General features: G+C 41.6%; 1 protein-coding gene across 4 annotated transcripts in view; it reads right to left on the bottom strand.

Moving 5' to 3' along the window:
* The window catches only part of MYBPC1 (myosin binding protein C, slow type), a 112,962-nt gene extending 93,531 nt beyond the window's left edge, over nucleotides 1-19,431 (bottom strand). For 3 of the 4 annotated variants that reach the window (XM_030544300.1, XM_030544305.1, XM_030544304.1), the window contains exon 1: nucleotides 19,191-19,430. In XM_030544300.1, coding sequence (XP_030400160.1) covers nucleotides 19,191-19,215 — 25 coding nt within the window. In that variant the 5' untranslated portion in view covers nucleotides 19,216-19,430. Of the gene's footprint in view, nucleotides 1-19,190 lie in introns of all 4 variants that reach the window. The other variant, XM_030544292.1, reaches the window with a different exon arrangement.
* Between the last annotated feature and the right edge of the window lie 363 nt (nucleotides 19,432-19,794).

Raw genomic sequence — 19,794 nt, 5'->3', positions numbered from 1 at the left:
AGAATGAATTCAGCTTGTGTTTATAGCCTCTATAGGTCAGACAAATATAACTATCACATAGGCATTCCTAAAATGTTAGCTCTGCTACTGAGACAAAAATAAACAATTCATTCAGGGAAAAATTTTGGCTACCCAACCCTTATGTGGCTGTGCTGTATAAGAAGTCTCCACCCACCCCTAGAAAGGATACACTGCTCATATAAGAGGTCAGAATTGCAGCCTCTTCCCTTGGGTATGTGCAAGGTCTACTCTTGGGAGCAGCTAATGGAAAAGGAAAAAAGGAGGAGCCAGGGCTCCACAAGCCCCTTCCACAGGCCAGCTTCAGAGGAAAGGGGTAAGCTGCATGAACTCTTTAAAGAGGTGTTGCATACTTCCCCTTGCTCCCAAGCACTCAGGAAGCATTCTAAATGCCACCAGTGTTTCCCTTGGGGTAGTGCAGGGCCATACCGGACAATGCTTCGCAAGCCATCAACCATCATTTGTTTAACAGAACCATAAAGGTTACCTAAGAATACTGGCTAGAAGTCACAGCTGTTTCTAAATTAAATTAACTCAGAGATGGGGCTTGATCCAGAGTCCTTTGGAGTCAATAGAAACACAATCATTGTCTTCAATGGGACTTAATATACAAGTTAAACGTGTTTAAGTGTTTTGCTGGATTCTGCTTCTATGTCCCAGATTTAGCTTGAGTAAACTACCAAAGCATTCAGGGTTTCCTTCCTGAAGATTCTCATCTCACAGCTGTGGAGAGAAGTTTGTTTTTTTTTTTTTATGAAAGTGCAGCCCTTGTACTTAATGTCAGCAATACACTCTTGCTCCAACAACCAGTCACATAATTACCCCTACTTAATTTTTTATGTACGTGCATAGGAATTAGAGATTAAAAAATATGAGATCAAATCACCAGGTATACTGCATACATATTGTCCCCCCCTGACTTCAGAAGCATCAGATATTAAACCAATACTGCAAATGATCTTGGCCAGAACTCCACAATTAGTGACTTCTGTGCAGTACAGACCAAAGAAACAAGGCATATATTTCCATTTACACTGTTTACTTCATTATCCTTGGCCAATCACTTGCTTGTCATCTTCTCCATTCTCAATTACTCTATTCCATAGAGGGTTCTCACAATGCCTCCTGTTCATTAGTCTTACTTGCAGCTACCTGTTTTCTCAGCAATGAGCAATGTATCAATTAACTCCTGGTTTTCATGGGATCCCCAGTAGTTTCCTCTTTTCTCATAATTATTGTGCTTCCTTCTGGGAGTTAATAATCAACATATTTATTTTTATCATCAAAGACAACTTACTCAGCCCACAAAACAACAGAATGAGTTAACTAAATCCCTCTTCCCTTCCCCTACCCGCTTTTTTATATATATATATATATATTAGGCCATAAAGAGAGAGCAGCTTGTGGGCATTTATACTACCAGGAGAAAAAGTTATGTTCACTTTTGACCTTAGCAGATCCGAGTGGAAGTAGAGTTCCCTCTGAAGCCTAGAAATTTTTCTACTGAAATCTTCCCACTGAGGGGGTCTTTCACACTTTCTTCTTCCAAACTGGCTCCAGTTGGGACAAAAATAGGAGAGAGAGGGGTAGAAAAACTCAAAGTGGGAAAATGAATTTTTTTGGTTTCCAAAACCAAACACTAAGCAAAAATTTAAGAAATTGTTTTGAGACTTTGAAACGAAAAACTTCCATTTCCAAACATCATTACAAAACAACTGTTTAAAATTTCCTGTGCAAAATTTGAGATTTCAGTGGAAAAAGTCCCAAAAGGTATTTTTCCTACAAAATGTTCTGTAGGGAAAAATATGGATTTTCCACCTTCTCTAGCTTCAGCTGACTGGGAACAGTAGTACAGGGAATATTGCTCTAAGACTGAGGCTTTCAAACATTTCTCTATTACGAGCCCCTTTTCACTGTCCATATACTTATGACCTGTTCTCTCATTTAATTGTAACTATCAACTACAGTAGAAGTGGGCAAACTATGTGGCCCGCTGGAGGCTTCTGGCCTGGGAGGCTAGCCCCTGACCTCTCCCCCGCTGTTCCCCCTCGCCCACAGCCTCAGCTCGTTTGCTACACTGCCCGCGCAATGCTCTGGGCAGTGGGACTGTGAGTTCCTGGGGCAGCACAGCAAGAGAGATCCATATATATCTGACACAGGACCACAGAACCTAAGTGGAGGTTCTGTCTTTAGACTTTTGCATTTGGAAGACCATGTACAGTATCGTCTATTTTACAGCTCCAGGGAGTGCATCAGCTAGAATTCCATCCATTTCACTTACATGCCATGCAGCCGTGTCATTGATCGCATACCTGTGCTGTTATATAGCAGGTGATTTTTATGGAGCAACCACCACAAATAGATTAGGCAGCTTGAGGATTCTTTTTTCATACAGTGTCAGACAAAGTCTATATTAGGAATCATGTCCTTTAAGAAGGAAAATAAAGTGCAGTTTGTGGTGAGTCGGTGAGGGTTTAGAAATTCAGATTAAAACAAGGGACACCTTCTATTTTTACAATATAGAAACAGAGCACCTAGTTGAACATATATACTCCTATGGCCTGGAAGATGAGCAAAGGGCTAGATCATGGGATTTACCTAACCATGACCCATCCCTTCTCCCAATCACATTGTTTTGGTTTGTTTAACAGTAGCCAAAAGCTCTTAGCATTTCATTAGAAATGAACGGTAAAGAACCACTCAGACCACAGGGGGATGGGAATGGGTAGGTGGGGAACACAAGAATTTACACTGTAGTTCAGGGGCGGGCAAACTTTTTGGCTTGAGGGCTGCATTGGGTTTCATAAATTGTATGGAGGGCCAGTTAGGGGACCAGGTCATAGCCCAGCTCCCATCTCCTATCTGCCCCACCCCTGGGACTCCTGCCCCATCCAACGCCCCCCCTTCCCTGACAGCACCTCTGGGATCCCTGCCCCATCCACACACCCCCAATCCCTGTCCCCTGACCACGCCTGTATCCTCGCCGCTCCATCCAACCCCTCCTCTCATTCCTGATGGCCCTCCTGGGACTCCTGCCCCATCCAACCACCCCTTCCCCCTGTCCCCTGACTTCCCCCGGAACTCCAGCCCCTGACTGTCCCCTGCTGCCCCATCCAACCCCTCCTCCTTTCTGACTGCCCCCCTGAACCCCTGCCCCCATTCAACCCCCTGTTCTCCCCGACCCTTATCCATACCCCCGCCCCTGATCACCACCCTGAACTCCCCTGCCTTCTATCCAACTCTCCCCTGCTCCCTGCCCCCTTACTGTGCTGCCTGGAGCACCGGTGGCTGGAGGCGCTACAGCAGTGCCACCCGGCTAGAGCCAGGCTACGCTGCTGCCACCATGCAGCACAGAGACCGGGTCAGTCCAGACTCTGCAGCTGTGCTGCCCCAGGAACTCACAGTCCCACTGCCCAGAGCATTGCGCGGGCAGTGTAGCAAACGAGCTGAGGCTGTGGGCGAGGGAGAACAGCGGGGGAGAGGTCAGGGGCTAGCCTCCCAGGCCAGAAGCCTCCAGCAGGCCACATAGTTTGCCCACTTCTACTGTAGTTGATAGTTACAATTAAATGAGAGAACAGATCATAAGTATATGGACAGTGAAAAGGGGCTTTCAAACATTTCTCTATTACAAGCCCCTTTCCCCTACTCCATTCTAGTCTTTTTTTCCCAGTGCGCTAAAGTAGTGAAATGAATGAAGTCAACCACGTCTATGCTTTATGATGACTACTTTCTTCAGAGCTAGTCAATGGCTGTTAACCATCTACAGGGAGAATTCCCATCTAAAGCTCTGCTATATTTTCTTAATGAAATTTACAATCTGTTCAACATGTTTAGGTACAAACCTCAGACAGAAATTTTTTTGTCAAAAGGATGAGATTCAGGGCAGGTTTTGAGTGAACCTGGTTCAATTTATGTTTTCAAGTGGAAACAATATAAAATATCAATGGTTGGGCCGACTTACACTTTGAGTTTGAGTTCAAACCTGCAGTCCAAAGGGATTGTGAACCACATTTAAAGGTTTGCATGTACCCCGTGAAGCAAAACTGCTGAAATTCACACAGCTTTAGTCCTACCCTTCTCCTTCACACAAATTAAATCTACCTCAGCTTGATTCCCTTTTCTGAGCAGGTACAAACTTAATATAACTTGGATGCATAAGAATCTTATTGTAACATGAATTGCACCTACAATTAATTTCAGGTGAAATCCTGACCAAACAGTAACTTTCACCCTCAATCTGCAGATACCAAAAGGAAGTCAAGTTTTTTAAGTTCTGGATAAATGTGTTTTTTCTTCAGCTATTCTAGCCAAGGAAGCAGGATGCCAGGACCAATAAAATACTATTTTAAAATATAATGGACCTAATTAACCTCTGGTCAGGGCCAGCTCCAGGCACCAGCATCCCAAGCAGGTGCTAGCGGCGGCAGTCTGCAAGGGGTGGCAGTCTGTGTGTTTTTGCCCCCAAGCAGCTTGCCAAATTGCCACCGCGGACAGCGGGGGCAGGCCTTGTGCCATTAGGGTGGCACATGCGTTTCCTCTTCTATGGTCAGCTGTCCACTGTGGCACAGACAGAAGCTGCCACCGAATTGCCACTGCCATGGAAACGCGTGAGCCGCCCTAATGGCACAAGGCCTGCCCCGCCGTCTGCGGTGGCAATTCGGCTCACTGTTCGGGGCGGTGAAAACACTAGAGCCAGCCCTGTCTCTGATGTGCAGCTACTGAAATGAATGGAGGTACCCATGACAAAAATTTGACCCATTATCAAATGGTTTGCATGTAATGTGTTTTGATCTCAGTTTACTACTTTTCCATGCTATTCACTATTCTGTTAGAGAGCTAACTTCAAATAGTATAGCTCAGCAGCTGTGCCAGAAAGGGAGTGGGGCATCAAGTGGGGAGGGTCAAGCTTGCGTGTGTGGTTTCCGGCAGGTGGAGCTAGATTCCTCAGTTTCAGCACGGGTTGCTGGCACCTGGCTCTGAGCAGCACCTTCTGCAAAGGCTGAAGTTAGAAAAATTCTGGTTGTAGGAGGCTCTTCCAGACAGGAAAGCTCGGGAACTACAATGGGGGAAGCGGAGCTGTGGCATCCAGCAGCCCCAGCAGGTGAGCGGCAGAGGTGTATCCAAGTGCGGATCTTGGGGGGTTCCTGAGAGGAGAATAAGATGGGGTTGGCATGGAAAAGAGACGAGACCCTGCACTGCAGATCAAGATGAGGCTCGCTGGGACAGGGCGAGAGTCCCAGGGAAGGGGGCCCGGGGACTCCAGAAAGGATTGAGGGAAAGATTGTCCCAGGGAAAGAGTGGGAATCCTGAGGTGGGAGGGGGAGAAAGGGAGTCCTCAGGAAGGGAGGATCCTGAGGCCCTGCATCTGGTGGTGCCAGGGCCAGGAAGAGGACAAGATGGGGTGTTACGGGGAAGAGCCCCGCCTACACATGGACATGTATGTCAAGTGACACTATGGCAGGCTCATCTGAATCTGCAAGTAGCAAGAGGCAACATGCTGGAGCAGGGAACCAGTGCAAGAGCCACTGGTGCAGGGTGAGTGCAGGGTGGGGTCAGGCTTTCTTGCTCCCCAAAAGGAGTATTTGCACCAGCCGCCTGTGCCAAAAGCTCGGTTTTTGTCCACTGGACCTGACTACTACCCACACTTGGCAACTTCTCTGAGGAAACAGGAGGGAATTCCCCATGCTGCCCCTGGCCTTCCGCCTCTGTGGTGACCAGGCTACAGCCTCTGCAGGGAAGGGAGTGCAGAGAGAGCTCCTGCTCTGCAGCTTCCTGTGGAGCGGGAGTCAGGACCCTTTGATCTTGGCCCCCCCTACAGCTGCAGGTTTTGCAGCCACCCTGAACCTGCCCTGTATGCATATGTCTTTTCAGACAAAAGCGGCTCTGACAGTGTGATATGGAAATTCACAGGCTCACTTCAGTAGCTTGAGCTCAGCAGCTTAGCACAAGCTGAAAGCTGGGCCTAGTAGAAAGCCAGCCAGCTATGCGCCATATGAGGACAGCATCCATCTGCTCAGCCATTGTACACTACACACCATTAAATAAAACTGATACCCCTGCAAAGTTGGTGAATATTACTCATTGTTATGGCTGAAAGTAGCCAGACGATTGCAGCCCATCCTAATTTTGGATTTTCATCAGGTTTATAAAAAAGTTCATTTGTGCAAACGCTCTCCACTAATCAAATGTAGCTCATTTTTCTTTCTCTTCCCAAGACCAAAAAGCAGGTTTCAGTCAGCAATAGACAACTTCTCATAGATTGAAGCAAGAATGTCAGTGAGCTGTGAAAGCAGCAAAGAATCCTGTGGCACCTTATAGACTAACAGACGTTTTGGAGCATGAGCTTTCGTGGGTGAATACCCACTTCTTCGGATGCATGGAAACTGTGAAACTTCCTAAATCTGGCCTCTTGTGAGTGGCAGCACTCCAACAAATTCAGAACAAAAGTAACTTGGAGGAGGAGGAAAACTGGGAAAACTGCAGAGATTATTGTCCTAGATGGACAGCCATGTTGTTTCTATTAATTGTAACTGATGCACAGCTCACTGACATTCTTGCTTCAACCCCAAATATTCAAAAATCAGGAGTCTGCCTTAAATCATGAGACTTTAAAAAAATAATACATTTTGGGTTCCTGTCCTCTGGGTTTCCTTGTGTCACATATTCAAGCTTTTTCTCTGCAGTCACAAGGGTTGGAAACTTCTTAATTATGAGAATCTAAGCCTTTTAAAAAAGTTAATTAAAAAAATCACTTGTGGTGTTTTTCTTTAAAGCCCATCATGAGACTTGCGATAAAACTGTAAGAGCAGGCAAAACTGAGTTAGTTAAAGTGATATGTGCATTAGAAATATATATCCTGGGGACTCACATAGGCTTCTCAGGGAAAGGTATTTGAAAAGTTTTTGCAAATCACAATATTAGCTAAATTTACCTGCTGTTCAACTGAAAATAATTTGTCAGATGAGTGAAATCCTCTTTGCAAAATATGGAAATGGAAAACAAGGGCAAAGGAGAAAGGACAGAGGTCAGATTTCCTCTTTAAAAATAGGGCAAAGGAAACCTTAGACAGAAGCTTAGTAAGACCAGAGGGAATGCTATGGAAAAAATGTCATCAGGCATCCTTGGAGTCTGCACCTGTGCAGGAACAGCAGCCATTATTAGTGTTCAGACTCTTGTTTGGGTCTAGTTTTGTGCATTTTTCCCCTGCACACTAGGTGCCTTTAAAAATAGGGGAAAGAGGCCATAAGCCAGATGTGCTACAGTGAGTATGTGCATATATATAAATTACACAGAAGCAATCAATCAACAGACCCCTTCTATTTACATACCACTCCTGATATGACTAGCCCTAGATCTTCCTAGTTCTAGGCACTTCCCACATCTGCAGAGCAAACCTGGATTTTGGAGTTTCCACTAGAAACAAAGAATCTTCAGTTCCAGTGGAAACATCACCTGGAACTCTTGAAGAAAAGCAGAAGTGCGGTGCTGTCTCTATTCAGTAAATGAGAAGATCTGGACTGATTCAATTCCATGTGAGAAAAAGGTTAAAAAGTTCCACCACTCTGGCACAGTGACCTCAGAAATTGCTTGTAATGGCTACTGTATTCATCCCTGCCGGGTCCCCATCGAAACTGTTCGAATTGGGTCCCGCACTTCCTAAAGCCGGCCTTGCCAGGCAGGCCTCTGAGCAGAAATCTATCTGGAAGTTACTACAACTGGAATTAACAGTAACTCCCCTTCCATGTCTGCAACATGGGGAGTGGCTGGGTGGAGGTGTCTGTTTCATTACAGCCCCTAGGAGAACTGCTTGCTGGAATGGCTGCCTCAAGAACTATGCTGTAAATGCAGGTTTGTGCTAGAGAATACCTCAGGGAAGAGAGAGCGGATCAAAAGAAATCTGGGCAACTGTGGAGGCCTGAGCAGAGATGTGGTTTATTCAGTCAGGTGCAGAGATGAGGAAAGGATTTTAAAATGGCAAAGGAAGGGAAGCTACACTAGGGATGAATTTGGACCAAAATGTGTTAAATGTTCACAGGTTGCAAGAGGGTGATCAGTTGCAGATTGACACTAAATGAAAACTAAAACCACCAGCTCAGTGTCTGGTAAGCAAATGGAATACATCATTATAGAACTAATCAGACAGCATCATAATGGTCCTCTTCCAAAAGTTAAATGGGACAAATTCATCACTGGTGGAATTCCACTGGCTTTACAGAAATTTAGAACTGAGCAAAATTTTTTGATTAATTGGTTTTTCATTGAAAAATGCATTTTAAAGGGCCCAAACTATTCACTGAATTCGGATTGAATATGATGAATAGTTTTGCTTTGAATTTTTTTTCCAAAAATGTAAAAACATTTTGTTTCAACTTTTCAATTGAAAGGGGTGTTTCAATTTCAACTTTGGTCAATTAAAAAAAAAACACAAAAAAGGTGAAAATACCCCAAATGACCAAATAGAAATGAAAAACTTAAAAAAAAAATTATTTTCCAGGCAGCTGAAAATGTTTTGGTTGACACAAAACAAATTGAAAATCTGAAAAAAAAAACAACCCCAACTACATTTTGAGTCACTTTGAAATGTGCTGGCTGATTTAAAATGGCAATATTTTTATCTGATGAAAAATTAAAAATGTTTTAAAATATTTCATTTTGGTTTGAAGATTTTTTTTAACGGTGTGGCCCCCCGAATTGAAAAACCTGTTATTTGGTCAGCTCAGTTAGAATTACTTCAGGCATGAATTGAGTCTGATAAGACCGCTCATCATTTTGGAGACCGCATTACTGGAGACTAATTGTTAAAGAACTGGTACAGAAAGTGGGTAACAATGTTGATATGGAAAAGTTGGGTGGGGAAAATGGATTTTATATTGATTAGAAAAGAAGCGAGTAAGATGGGACATAATGGAAGGGCATTGGAAGGAAAGTAGGGATATCCCAAGGCTATACAAATGGCTACAAAAATCAAAAATAAGAGGGCACAAATTCAGGCAAAGAAAGGAACCAGCAGAAAAGATGCTGAGGAGGAAGGGAGGAGGCAGTCACACTATGGAGCTGAAATTATGCAATATTAAAAGAAACGGAGGTAGGGAAGTAAAACCAAAAATAGAGAATAATGTTGCTGCACAGGATGGACTGGGCTATGATACATGGACCGCAAGATGAATGATTCTTTCTCAGAGTTACTACACTGCCACGGTTTGCTCAGAAACTAATAGTGCAGTCACTGTAATATTCCTGTGGTTGCTAACCTGACAGAATTTATAATGAACAAACATGGGCATTCCCATCCTTTCTTCCCCTATACTTCAATTGAAAGAGTTGCTTTAAAAATGAGAACTTTGGCAAAACCAAAAAGAACTTCTTGGATTTAACATTGAAGTGCTATATGCTTCTATTATGATGCAGAAATAATGATTAATAACAGAAAAGTTAGCCTTGACTGTTACCATCTGTGGTTTCCTAACAGCAGTAACCACCCTTCTGCCCAGAAAAAGCCCCTTTTCAGGATCTCTAGATGTTGATACTTCAATAGTGACTTGGAGTAGTGTTGGGATGGGAGGAGAACAATGAAAATGTTGCATATTTCTCAGGAACTCAACTCAATACTGATAATTAGGGGATAGCCCAGCCAGTTTTGGCTGGTTCTTGTTTAGTTCAGTGTGTTGCAATAAATGGCTGGTTGGAAGGTTTACAGCTCTCTGTGTCTCTGGTGATTTCTTCCTAAAACTGCTGCCCCAAGGATATAACAACATGGTGATGAGGATGGGATGACTGTGCTGCCCCAGCAACAGAAGGAAGTAGAAGTTAAGGTACAAAAAAAACCTTTTTGCTGCTAGATGGGGGTGAGAACTGGCTTGTTTGCACTGACTGTGCAAACTGAAACTAAAACCATGGCTACACTTACAGGGCCACTGGAACCTTTTGAGGAGACTATAATGCATTGGCATGTATATACCGAGGATTTTGAGTTTTTTGTTACTGCAAATGACATTACAGAAGAGAAGAAAGTGCCAATATTCTTGAGTGTTGTAGGGGCTAAGACCTACTCCCTCCTACGCAGCTTACTACACCCTGTTAAGCCAGAGACTAAATCTTACAGTGACACTGTGGAAATCCTAGGGTCCCATTTTTCTCCAAAACCATTGGTAATTGCTGAAAGATATAGGTTCCACAAAAGAGACCAGAAAGAAGATTAAACAGTTGTACAATTTGTAGGAATTTTGAGAAAACTTGCAGAACACTGTGAATTTATGACGCCCTATGTGACAGGTTAGTGTGTGGCCTGCATAGTGAGGCTATACGGAAGCGCCTATTGAGAGAGGCTCAGCTTACCTTACAGAAGGCTGTTGACTTTGCGGTCTCCATGGAACTGGCAAAAAGGAGGTGCAATCCATCGGTGCATCCACTAGGGTGCATAAAGTGTCATAAGAACCTATCCACAAAACTGTGCGGAGTCAGGAGTGTTAACGCTGTGGTAAGCCGGGTCACCATGCATCAGAATGCTGGTGTAAGGACCTGGTGTGTCGACGCTGTGGCAAAAAGGGACATATTTAGTGTGCCCGTAAACAAAAGAAAAAGAGCCCTGTGGTCTGGCCGACCAAAAAGGGAAATCTGCATTCCCCAGAGCAGGCCCAGGATGACCAAGGAGACATCTCATCCAAAGAAGAAGAGCCACTCCACGTTTTGTCATTGGCAGTGGGTTCACATGAATACTGGGTAACCCTGTTGTTGGACAGCAAACCTATATGCATGGAACTGGACACCGGTGCAGCCGTCTCGCTGGTCTCTGAGACTATGTATAAAGAAAAGCTACAGCATCTTCTGCTTAAAGCAACAAAAACAGTTCTGAAGACATATATGGGAGAAGCTGTGCCCATGTTGGGCACTACTGATGTTAAAAGGTGGAGCTCAATGGACAGGCTGTTAAAAAGCCATTGTTTGTGGTGAAAGGTAATTACCCAGCCTTAATGGGTAGGTCTTGGCTTAGGAAGATCCAGCTGAACTGGGCAGAAGAAGAAACCAGTCTGCCCATTGTGCTAAGGAAACATGCTGCTGTTTTTTGAGAGGATCTGAGAAGTATGAAGGGAATCACTGTGACATTGAACATTAAACCTGACAGTCCACCAAAATATCTGAAAGCCAGAACTGTGCCATATGCCATCAGGCCGAAGGTTGAAGCAGACCTGGAGCACCTGGTCACAAATGGAGTCCTAATACCAGTTACCCATAGCCCATGGGCAACTCCTATTGTTCCAATAGTGAAGAAAGATGGCTCCCTCTGGATTTGCGGTGATTTTAAACCCAGTGTTGTGTGCAGTGTCAACCCAGTATTGTGTGCAGAGCAATACCCGCTTCTCTGCATCGATGACCTCTTCACAGGCCCGGCTGGGGGACAAAAATTTAGTAAGATTGATCTGAGTCAAGTGTATATACAGATGCATATCGATGAAAAGTCCCAAGAGCTGTAAACCTTGCAACCAGCCATTTATTGCCACTCACTGAACTAAACAAGAACCAGCCAAAACTGGCTGGGCTATCCCCTAATAATCTAACTCAGTTGCCATAGCAGCAACAAGATTCTATTACCGTAACAACCAAATATACAACAAATACCTTCAAGAGACTGAGGAAGTGGAGAATTAACGTAATAGGAGTTGGTGTTGCTGAAACTGGGAAAACTTTCAAATCACAGCAAAAGTGGGTAATCTTTCCCTCTTGTTCCTCCACTCCATTGAACATTACTAGGTGCAATGCAAATGCTTAATGGTGTATAATAAATAATAAATAGCATCGCTGACGACAGGTGGAGAGGCAATCTATTACTGTTTGCAGCATGGTTGAGAAACACTCTTCTGCCCTCACTAAACTGTTCATTCATTTTACATTGGGATAACTACTAGGCTGGTGAAATCTGCAGAAGTTTTGCCTGAGTGAGGACCTCAAGATTTGGCCTATTCTGAGGGTGTTTTCTCCATGCTTCGAATAGCTTTCTGTTCCAAGCTATAGTTTGTTCTTTCAGTTCAAACAGTACTCTGGATACTTCTGATACAACTGACTCCTTTGCATTGTACCATACGCAGTTCTCCATGGACCATTAGTTTATGCAGGGTGGCTGCTACCAGTGCCTCACCAGACAACTGTGCCATCTTGTTGCTGTTTGACCTAAGCCTCTGCCCTTCTTGTTAGGCTGGAGGCCTGAAAATATAGGCAGTTACTCATCCAGTTTGCCAGGGAAAGAGAGAAGGATAGAGTAGCATGTTTTTAAAAAGCTTTCTTTATGTGATATATTTAGGACTTATGAGGGGAAGGAATTGGACTGTCCTTTATTTATCTTCACAACAGGTGCAGCATGAAGAGACATAAAGGCAGCATTTTGCAAATGACAATTCTGTCAAATACAAAGCACCCTCTAGTGCACTGAAAAGAGAATTCCCTCTCGTATGTTCCTTGCAGTCTTAGGATTTATTTATTCATTTATTGAGTGTACTAGTGGTAAACATGTCACGTACATTGTTTTATGAGTAAGACAGGTTGACTTTTGGACTGAAATAAGAACAGTTTTGGCCAAGACTGATTTTGCTGTGTCAATTTATTATTGTATCAATTGAGTTTAGAAATTGACAATTTTCAGCTTTTTAATGGAGAGGCAACTGCTAGGGCAACTTCTTCAGGTTTCTCCATAATCAAGTTTGGTGTTTTTTTGTTTTTATTGCCAATGAAAACTGCTTTTCAAACAGGTTAAGGAGATTAAGATTATAAAAGCAAACATCAGTGAGATGGAGGCTGAAGGTCAAAATATAAATTCAAGAGACAGACTTATATCTTGGGAGGAAGTGTGGGAGCAACACTTGGAAATAAATTATGAGGTGGCAAAGACAGCTCAAGAGTAATTCAGGCCCCAGCCTGCAACTGAATCTATGTGGGCGGACCCCTGCTCAATAGAGCTCAGCAAGGGTGCAGGGGCCCACCCATGAAGATCCAGTTACATAGTCAAGGCCTTGCTTGGAAGCCTTCCTTTTACAAAATCATAGCTAGAAGTGATGAAACGAGAATTTATGAAGAACTGAGAGAGAAAGTAAAATAAGGTTCCCCCCTTCATTCTCCACATCCAAAATATAAAGATGCACAAAATGCTAGTGCCACTAAAAATGTGCAAGCAAAGTTCATGCATCTACAGTGTTATTTGAGTATTTGTGAATGACATGTATGTGACTAGATTTTACATGAATCCTGCTATGGGGACTGGTACTCAAACAAATAGAACTAAAAGGTGTGCGGAGCAGAGGGAGAGACAAGTTTTAATGCCAGTACTGCAGAAGAAAAATATTATGATGGCAGCAGCAAAATATTTGCATGCTTGCCCCGTGCCTAACTGGAGCATGTGTCTATGCAGAAAGAACAGCAGCAGCTGCACCACTCATTTGGGAGCTATATTAGGATGAGTTCCCAGGCTCAGACTTAAGGTTTGAAGAAGGACTGAAACTGAGGTCTCCTTATTAGTAAAAGTGTAATTTATGAAACAGTGAAGCATCATAATCATCTTCAGAGGCAAGACTCTGCAGTAGTCACTCGAAGGACTAGATCTGAGTGAAATGAAAAGTAGCAGTGGTAGTAAATGATACTTCTACTGTATATTGAGTAGAGATAGTCAACATTTTTCAAATTATGATTTTTCTAAGAAATTTGTTGTCAATAACTTGAATTTCAACCAAGCAACCCTGAACATTTGAGTAAAATTTTCATTTATTTTAGTTTTGATTTTTGAAAAATTTAGGAATTGAAGAATATTCATAAGTTTTTGTGGTCTTTCAACCTTAAGACTTAAGGTTGAAGATACTACTGAGGAGTGTAATAAAAAATCTTACAAAAGGGTTTCCTAAATCTGGCTAAAATATTGCAAAGAAAGTTTTGAAGTGGCTAATTTGACTGTATCTGTTCAAACAAGTCTTAGTCTGGATGTAACTAAATCTGTGTTACTAAATAATTTGACCATTCTAACAAGCGTCAAGACTTTTGAAATAGCTTATTTGATTTTACTTTTAACTGTAAAATGATCAAGTGAGGAAGTAAAATCACAGGTGGGGAAAAACCGACAACAGCAGAACAGTCTGTTTGGACTGGGCTGAGAATCAGACCTTCACTTCTTTAAAGAAGCCTGTAGTGTAACTCCTTTTTCCCTCATCTCTTCCTGCAGCTGTGGCTTGCATACTGCTTTCTCCAGATATGTAAATTCCATTCTGCGTACAGTAGCTAAATGGGGTCAGTAAAAAGCCACATAAGGCAAAACACGCTGCTTCTGTAGAGTATTTCCATTCCCTGCCAGTATGGAGGAGAAACGGGAACATTCTACATGGCTAGACCTCTGATAGTCTTTGCAAAATCTTAGAAAATAAAGCTGGCAAACAATTGACAAATGCTTTTGAATTGGGACTAAGAATGATCATCGACACCAGTGTTTCCCAATCTTTTTGATACCAGGGACCTGCTTGTTGCCTTCCTAACTTGTGTCAGGGAGATCTCAGGGACCGGTCGTTGAGAATCACTGATCTATGCCATGACCATGGCTTATTTCTTAGATTGGGAAGAATAAAATCATAGAATCATGGAATCACAGAATATCAGGGTTAGAAGGGATCTCAGGAGGTCATCTAGTCCAACCCCCTGCTCAAAGCAGGACCAATTCCCAACTAAATCATCCCAGCCAGGGCTTTGTCAAGCCTGACCTTAAAAACCTCTAAGGAAGGAGATTCCACCACCTAAACAAACACAAGTTTATGGAGCTCTTTGCCACATAATTGTTGCACCTGTCCCATAGGATGGTGTCCATAGATAGCTTGAAATAGTTTGAGAATTGGTAGTTTTACAAAAGCATGGCCAAGTGTTTGTCCATGACAGTTTTTAGGAGGGTAGCTAATTAATGGCCAGACACAACTAACATTGGTAAAAGGAAATCATGATGGAAAGGCAAGGGTGGAGCATAGTGAATTATTGTTATATTTTCTTCTGATTCATTACATGAGTTAGACTTATTTTTGTTAGGGCAAGTCTACACCACTGATTAAGTCGATCTAACTGACGTCTCTCAGGAGTGAGATGCTTTTCCACTGACATAGCTTACGCGTCTCGCTGAGGTGGAGTAATTATGCCGATGGGAGAGCGCTCTCCCATTGGCATAGCACATCTTCACCAGATGCACTACAGTGGCGCAGCTGCATTGGTGCAGCAGTGCCAATGCAGCACTATAGTGTAGACTTGTCCTTAGTCATCAGGAAAAGTGTAAAGGGCACTCAAAGCAACTGTATCACTAAACATTCTTTGGGATTACCAATCCTAATAAGATCACCTCTTGACATTAGTTGGCAGGATACCCACTGATGTTCTTCTCTTATTAATCTAATGGGTGTGAAATTTTAAACAGGCCAAAACAGCTAAATTAAAATAACAACAATAAGTTTGATCCTGCAGACCTTACTCAGATGAAACTATAGTTGTTGTAGGGTCTGATCCAACTGCCACTGAAGTCTATGGGATTCTTTTTGTTGATTTCATCAGCGCTGGATAAAGTCCTTAATTAATGAGTTAATTATGACTACTCTGTGCCAGAAGCCTGTCTGTACAGTGACAGATTCCACTAAATGGGTGTGCTCCTGCAACCTTTACTCAATCAAGTAGTCATATAAATCAATGGGGCTATTTGTATAAGTACAGGCAAATCTCATCTTACGCGGGGGTTCCGTTCCGCTGCTAGTGCGTAAAGCGAAAACCGCGTATAGTCAAAATTACATTGAGTTGAACGGTGGGCGGAATCACTCACACTACAGAAACAGTATTTAAATTGTTATTTTTCTCTTTTTTTTTGTTTTTGCCGACCGCATAAAGCTGAAATCGCGCATGTTAAATGCACGTAAGATGTGACAGACCTGTATGTACTGCAGGATTGGGCCCTAAGAAAGATCTAGTCAGGAAACTTCCCACTTTAGGGAACTAATGACCTCAATATGGTGTTTTTTAGTGGGAGTTTTCTCTAAGTACAACCTGGGACCCACAGCAGAACTACCTTAAAAAAAAAATCTAACTATACTTACAAATGATGACTTTGAGCTGTTTATATCAATGGTACCAAAAATTCACTGCTCAGATCAATGTTAAATTAGTTTCCGATTCCACAAATCCTTACACATGTGACTACTCTCATTGGCTTCACTGGCACTACTCGTGAATAAGGAGATGCACGATCAGCATCATCATAGACTGATTCTTTTGGAAATATCAGGGGAAACCTATTGTTGAGATGCTACTGTGATTGCTCTCCTGTCAGCCAAATACAATGCAAAATCCTGTGCCTGAAGCCTCTCTTTGCTCTTTCTTTTCCACTGTATTCAGCCCATTAGTTCCCAAAAGCAGAGAGTTTCCTTTCTTGAATGAGTCCTTTCAGAGGTGCCTGCCAGTGTGTAGTCAGTCTTGTTAGCACAAGGGCAATTATAATTAATGAATTAATTTCAGTTGCTCACAACCAGAAAATTCCTTTGAGGACAGGCATTTGCTGAACACATGGGGATCTGAAATCTCACTATAGAAGTACAGATGAAGCTCTTGACCTACCAAGAAGCATTAAGAATCAACTGAAGTATCTTAAGGATTATGAGCTGCTTGAGGTAGATAAGTTGGGTGAGATGATGATACGCATGATGAACACATATTTTTTTCAGAATTAAATGAACTCTGAACTAGAGTTCCACTTTCTTTCAAGATCCAAAGGTTCTATATTATTGCTGTCTTATGTCCCAGAATGTAGGCTCATCCAAAATGCCTTGTTTGTTCCATCAACATTACATTTTTTTGTTCAAAGTCTACTGAAATTATTTTGCAGTATAACCATAGAATTCTGTTAAATTGTCTATGCTCTAGCTTTTTCATTTAACCTGATTTAGTCTTAAAAAAAGAGAACACCCTCTCCAAAAAAAAAAAACCCCAAAATGAAACAAAAAAACAACACCATACCGCACTCAAAAGTTTTTGCCTAAACATTACATAAATGTTTCCAGTTTTGTTTTGGTCAGTAGTCTCAGAATGCATTATGATTAAGCTGTGTTATGTCTAGTCAAAAAGGACACTTAATACACACATAAATCATTCACATTACATATAAGATACTTTAGAAGGGGCATGGCTCTTATAGAGGATTAGGCTCTCGTATTAGTGCACGCATTTGATGTAGCTATTTTCAGTGAGATACTTCATCCATCATTGTCCACAGGCTCTAAGGAAAGCCAGCAAGTAAGCTGATCATCACAGCCTGTCAACACTAGTTGTTTAGAGGTCAATCCTGCAGAGCACATAGCTTCACCTGTGAGGTGCTGAAACCCTTAACTCTCACAGAAATTGTTCATCTCTTTACTGTTAATGACACCAGAAAAAAATATTCAGAAAGTCTATCAAAATAATGCAATTTGTACTGATATGTCAGTGTTAAAACAAACGGTTATACACATATGTATAAATGGAGTTTTTCTGAGATTATTAAAGATTGAAACTAAAATTCAGTTTTGTTCATCTGGATGGGTTTTATAGGCAACTGAAAAATAAAATGAAGTTCCAATCCTGCAAGGAGCTGAGCACTTCCTATGAAGCACTGAATGCCCATAACTCATTTGAAGTCATTGGGAATCGAAGGCTCTGGCCCTTAGGAAAAGGAAGTACATTGGAGACAAAATTCTGATCTCAGTTAAACCAGTGTAAAATAAAGACTTCATCTGGGTACTCTTGGTTTACACTGATATAATAACTGAAATCAGACTCTAACCCTACATATCTAAAGACTTGCCTTGATTAAGTAGGCTCCATTATAAATACTACAGCTTTTGAAATTATTAGTGATTGAAAACCCCATACTGGGTGAGATAAAGTAAGGGCCTGATCCTGCAAACCCTTACTCATGTGAGTAAGGACTCATGTAAGTAAGGCTTGTAGGGTAAGCCCCTAAACTTTGCAAGAAAAGTTTTGTGTTTCATTCAGTAACTGTAAATTTTCTGTGGCTTACATATAGTTAGTAATTTGTCTACACAATCCTTCTTAATCACTGTCCAAAGAGTTTACAATCTATCTTTATTTTTGTCTCATACAACACTGAGTACATTGTCAATGCTAAATAAATAATAAGACCGAGAATGAAAACTGTTACCTAAGAACCCTCCATCCTTCTATCCACAAAAATTTTTTAATTTTGAAAGATAAGTGATGATGATGGAGTCTCACATCACTTTTGAAGTGCAAGGATTCAGCAAACACTATATAAGCAATGTACTTCTGATATATGTAATACACTAGCTTTGGTTTTACTCATTGAAAAAGTTCCAAAACAGTAATAGATGCATTTTTAACAAAATCATAAGACAGTAGTTATCAAACATCTTAATCCATTCCAAAATCCTTCTGACATACAAATATGTATCTTGTTAACAAGTTATATAACTAGGGACTTCAATGGGAGCTTGCCTCTGAAAGGACTGCAGGAAAAATGGCATAGTTTTTCTGTCCTAAACTGTCCTTCTCCTGAAACCAACCGTAATAATGTCTCCAGTCCAGTAAAATATAATATCATAGTTCAATTTATATGGAAAAACTGAATGTGTTTTCTTAAACATCACACATACAGAATACATGTGCATCAAATTATTTAAACTGATATATGATCATATCCTTTAACAGTCTAATACAGACTCGAGCTTTATTTTAAAGAAACGAATTCTTAAAAATCATAGATATATATGCTGAATTTTGAAAACACAAATGAACCCTCATGTCCTGTTTTTCAGGTCCAAGATAATTTTATAGCCAGAAATAAATAAATCAAAAATTGCACTTAAAAAATCTTACATATTTTTAAAGGAAAATGTAATACTTGCTCCCTTGTGTAGCTCCTTAATGCTCTCTGATAAACTATTTTTAAAAATAGTTGTAGTTCAATTCAATTTTGTATTGGAATCCTACTTTAATGTAGTCCCATTGCTTAAATTGCTATAATTATGCAACAATGTAATGCTGGTATACTGGTTAGGGCTGCTCTCCGATGTTATTAATTATTCCAGTGCCAGATGGTTTAAAGGGTATCTTTCTGTGTTTTGTTAAGATACATAATTTTTTAAAAAAGGCTCTGGGGTTATGCTTACCAGCTTGCTGGGTGGGTTCCGGCATTGTTACGCTATTTATTCCCAATCAGTTCCAGTCCTTCAGATTCAACAACTAATAGCCCCAAGTCCAGTTGAGAATATGCAGATCAGTATGACAAGCAGAGGGGGAGAAGAATTCCTCTGCTTTATATACTGCATTGAAACATCAATCAAAATAGCACCTCCTCTCTTTTCAGTGCAAACACTTTGAAAATTGGCTGTTATGGGAGCCCCTCTTACATCTGTTGTCTGCAGCCTCTACTCTCTTGGCGTTTGGAAGGAATCTCTGTTGCATTTCATGTGGCTGATGAGAACATCTATAACTGTCTATATTCAGCAGCACCACACACACACACTCTCTTTCTCACACACACACAGTCTCACAAACAGAGGAATAAAAAGACATTGCCAGGCTATCAAAGGGCTCTCCAGCATGCAGAACTGATATGAACTGTTTGTATACAATTACCTTTTTTCCATGGCATAAGAAGATCACAAATAGATACATGACTATTATGCACACAGTAATCTTTAACTTTTCCCTCCCTTTGCAAGAAAATCTGCTCAAAGTCAAGACAAAAGAACTGTGAGCTGAATACTTTGT

Source organism: Gopherus evgoodei, chromosome 1, assembly GCF_007399415.2.
Source record: "Gopherus evgoodei ecotype Sinaloan lineage chromosome 1, rGopEvg1_v1.p, whole genome shotgun sequence".
Lineage (NCBI taxonomy): Eukaryota > Metazoa > Chordata > Testudines > Testudinidae > Gopherus > Gopherus evgoodei.
Note: the sequence above shows the minus strand (reverse complement) of the source record. Positions and strands in the feature narration are given on the sequence as shown.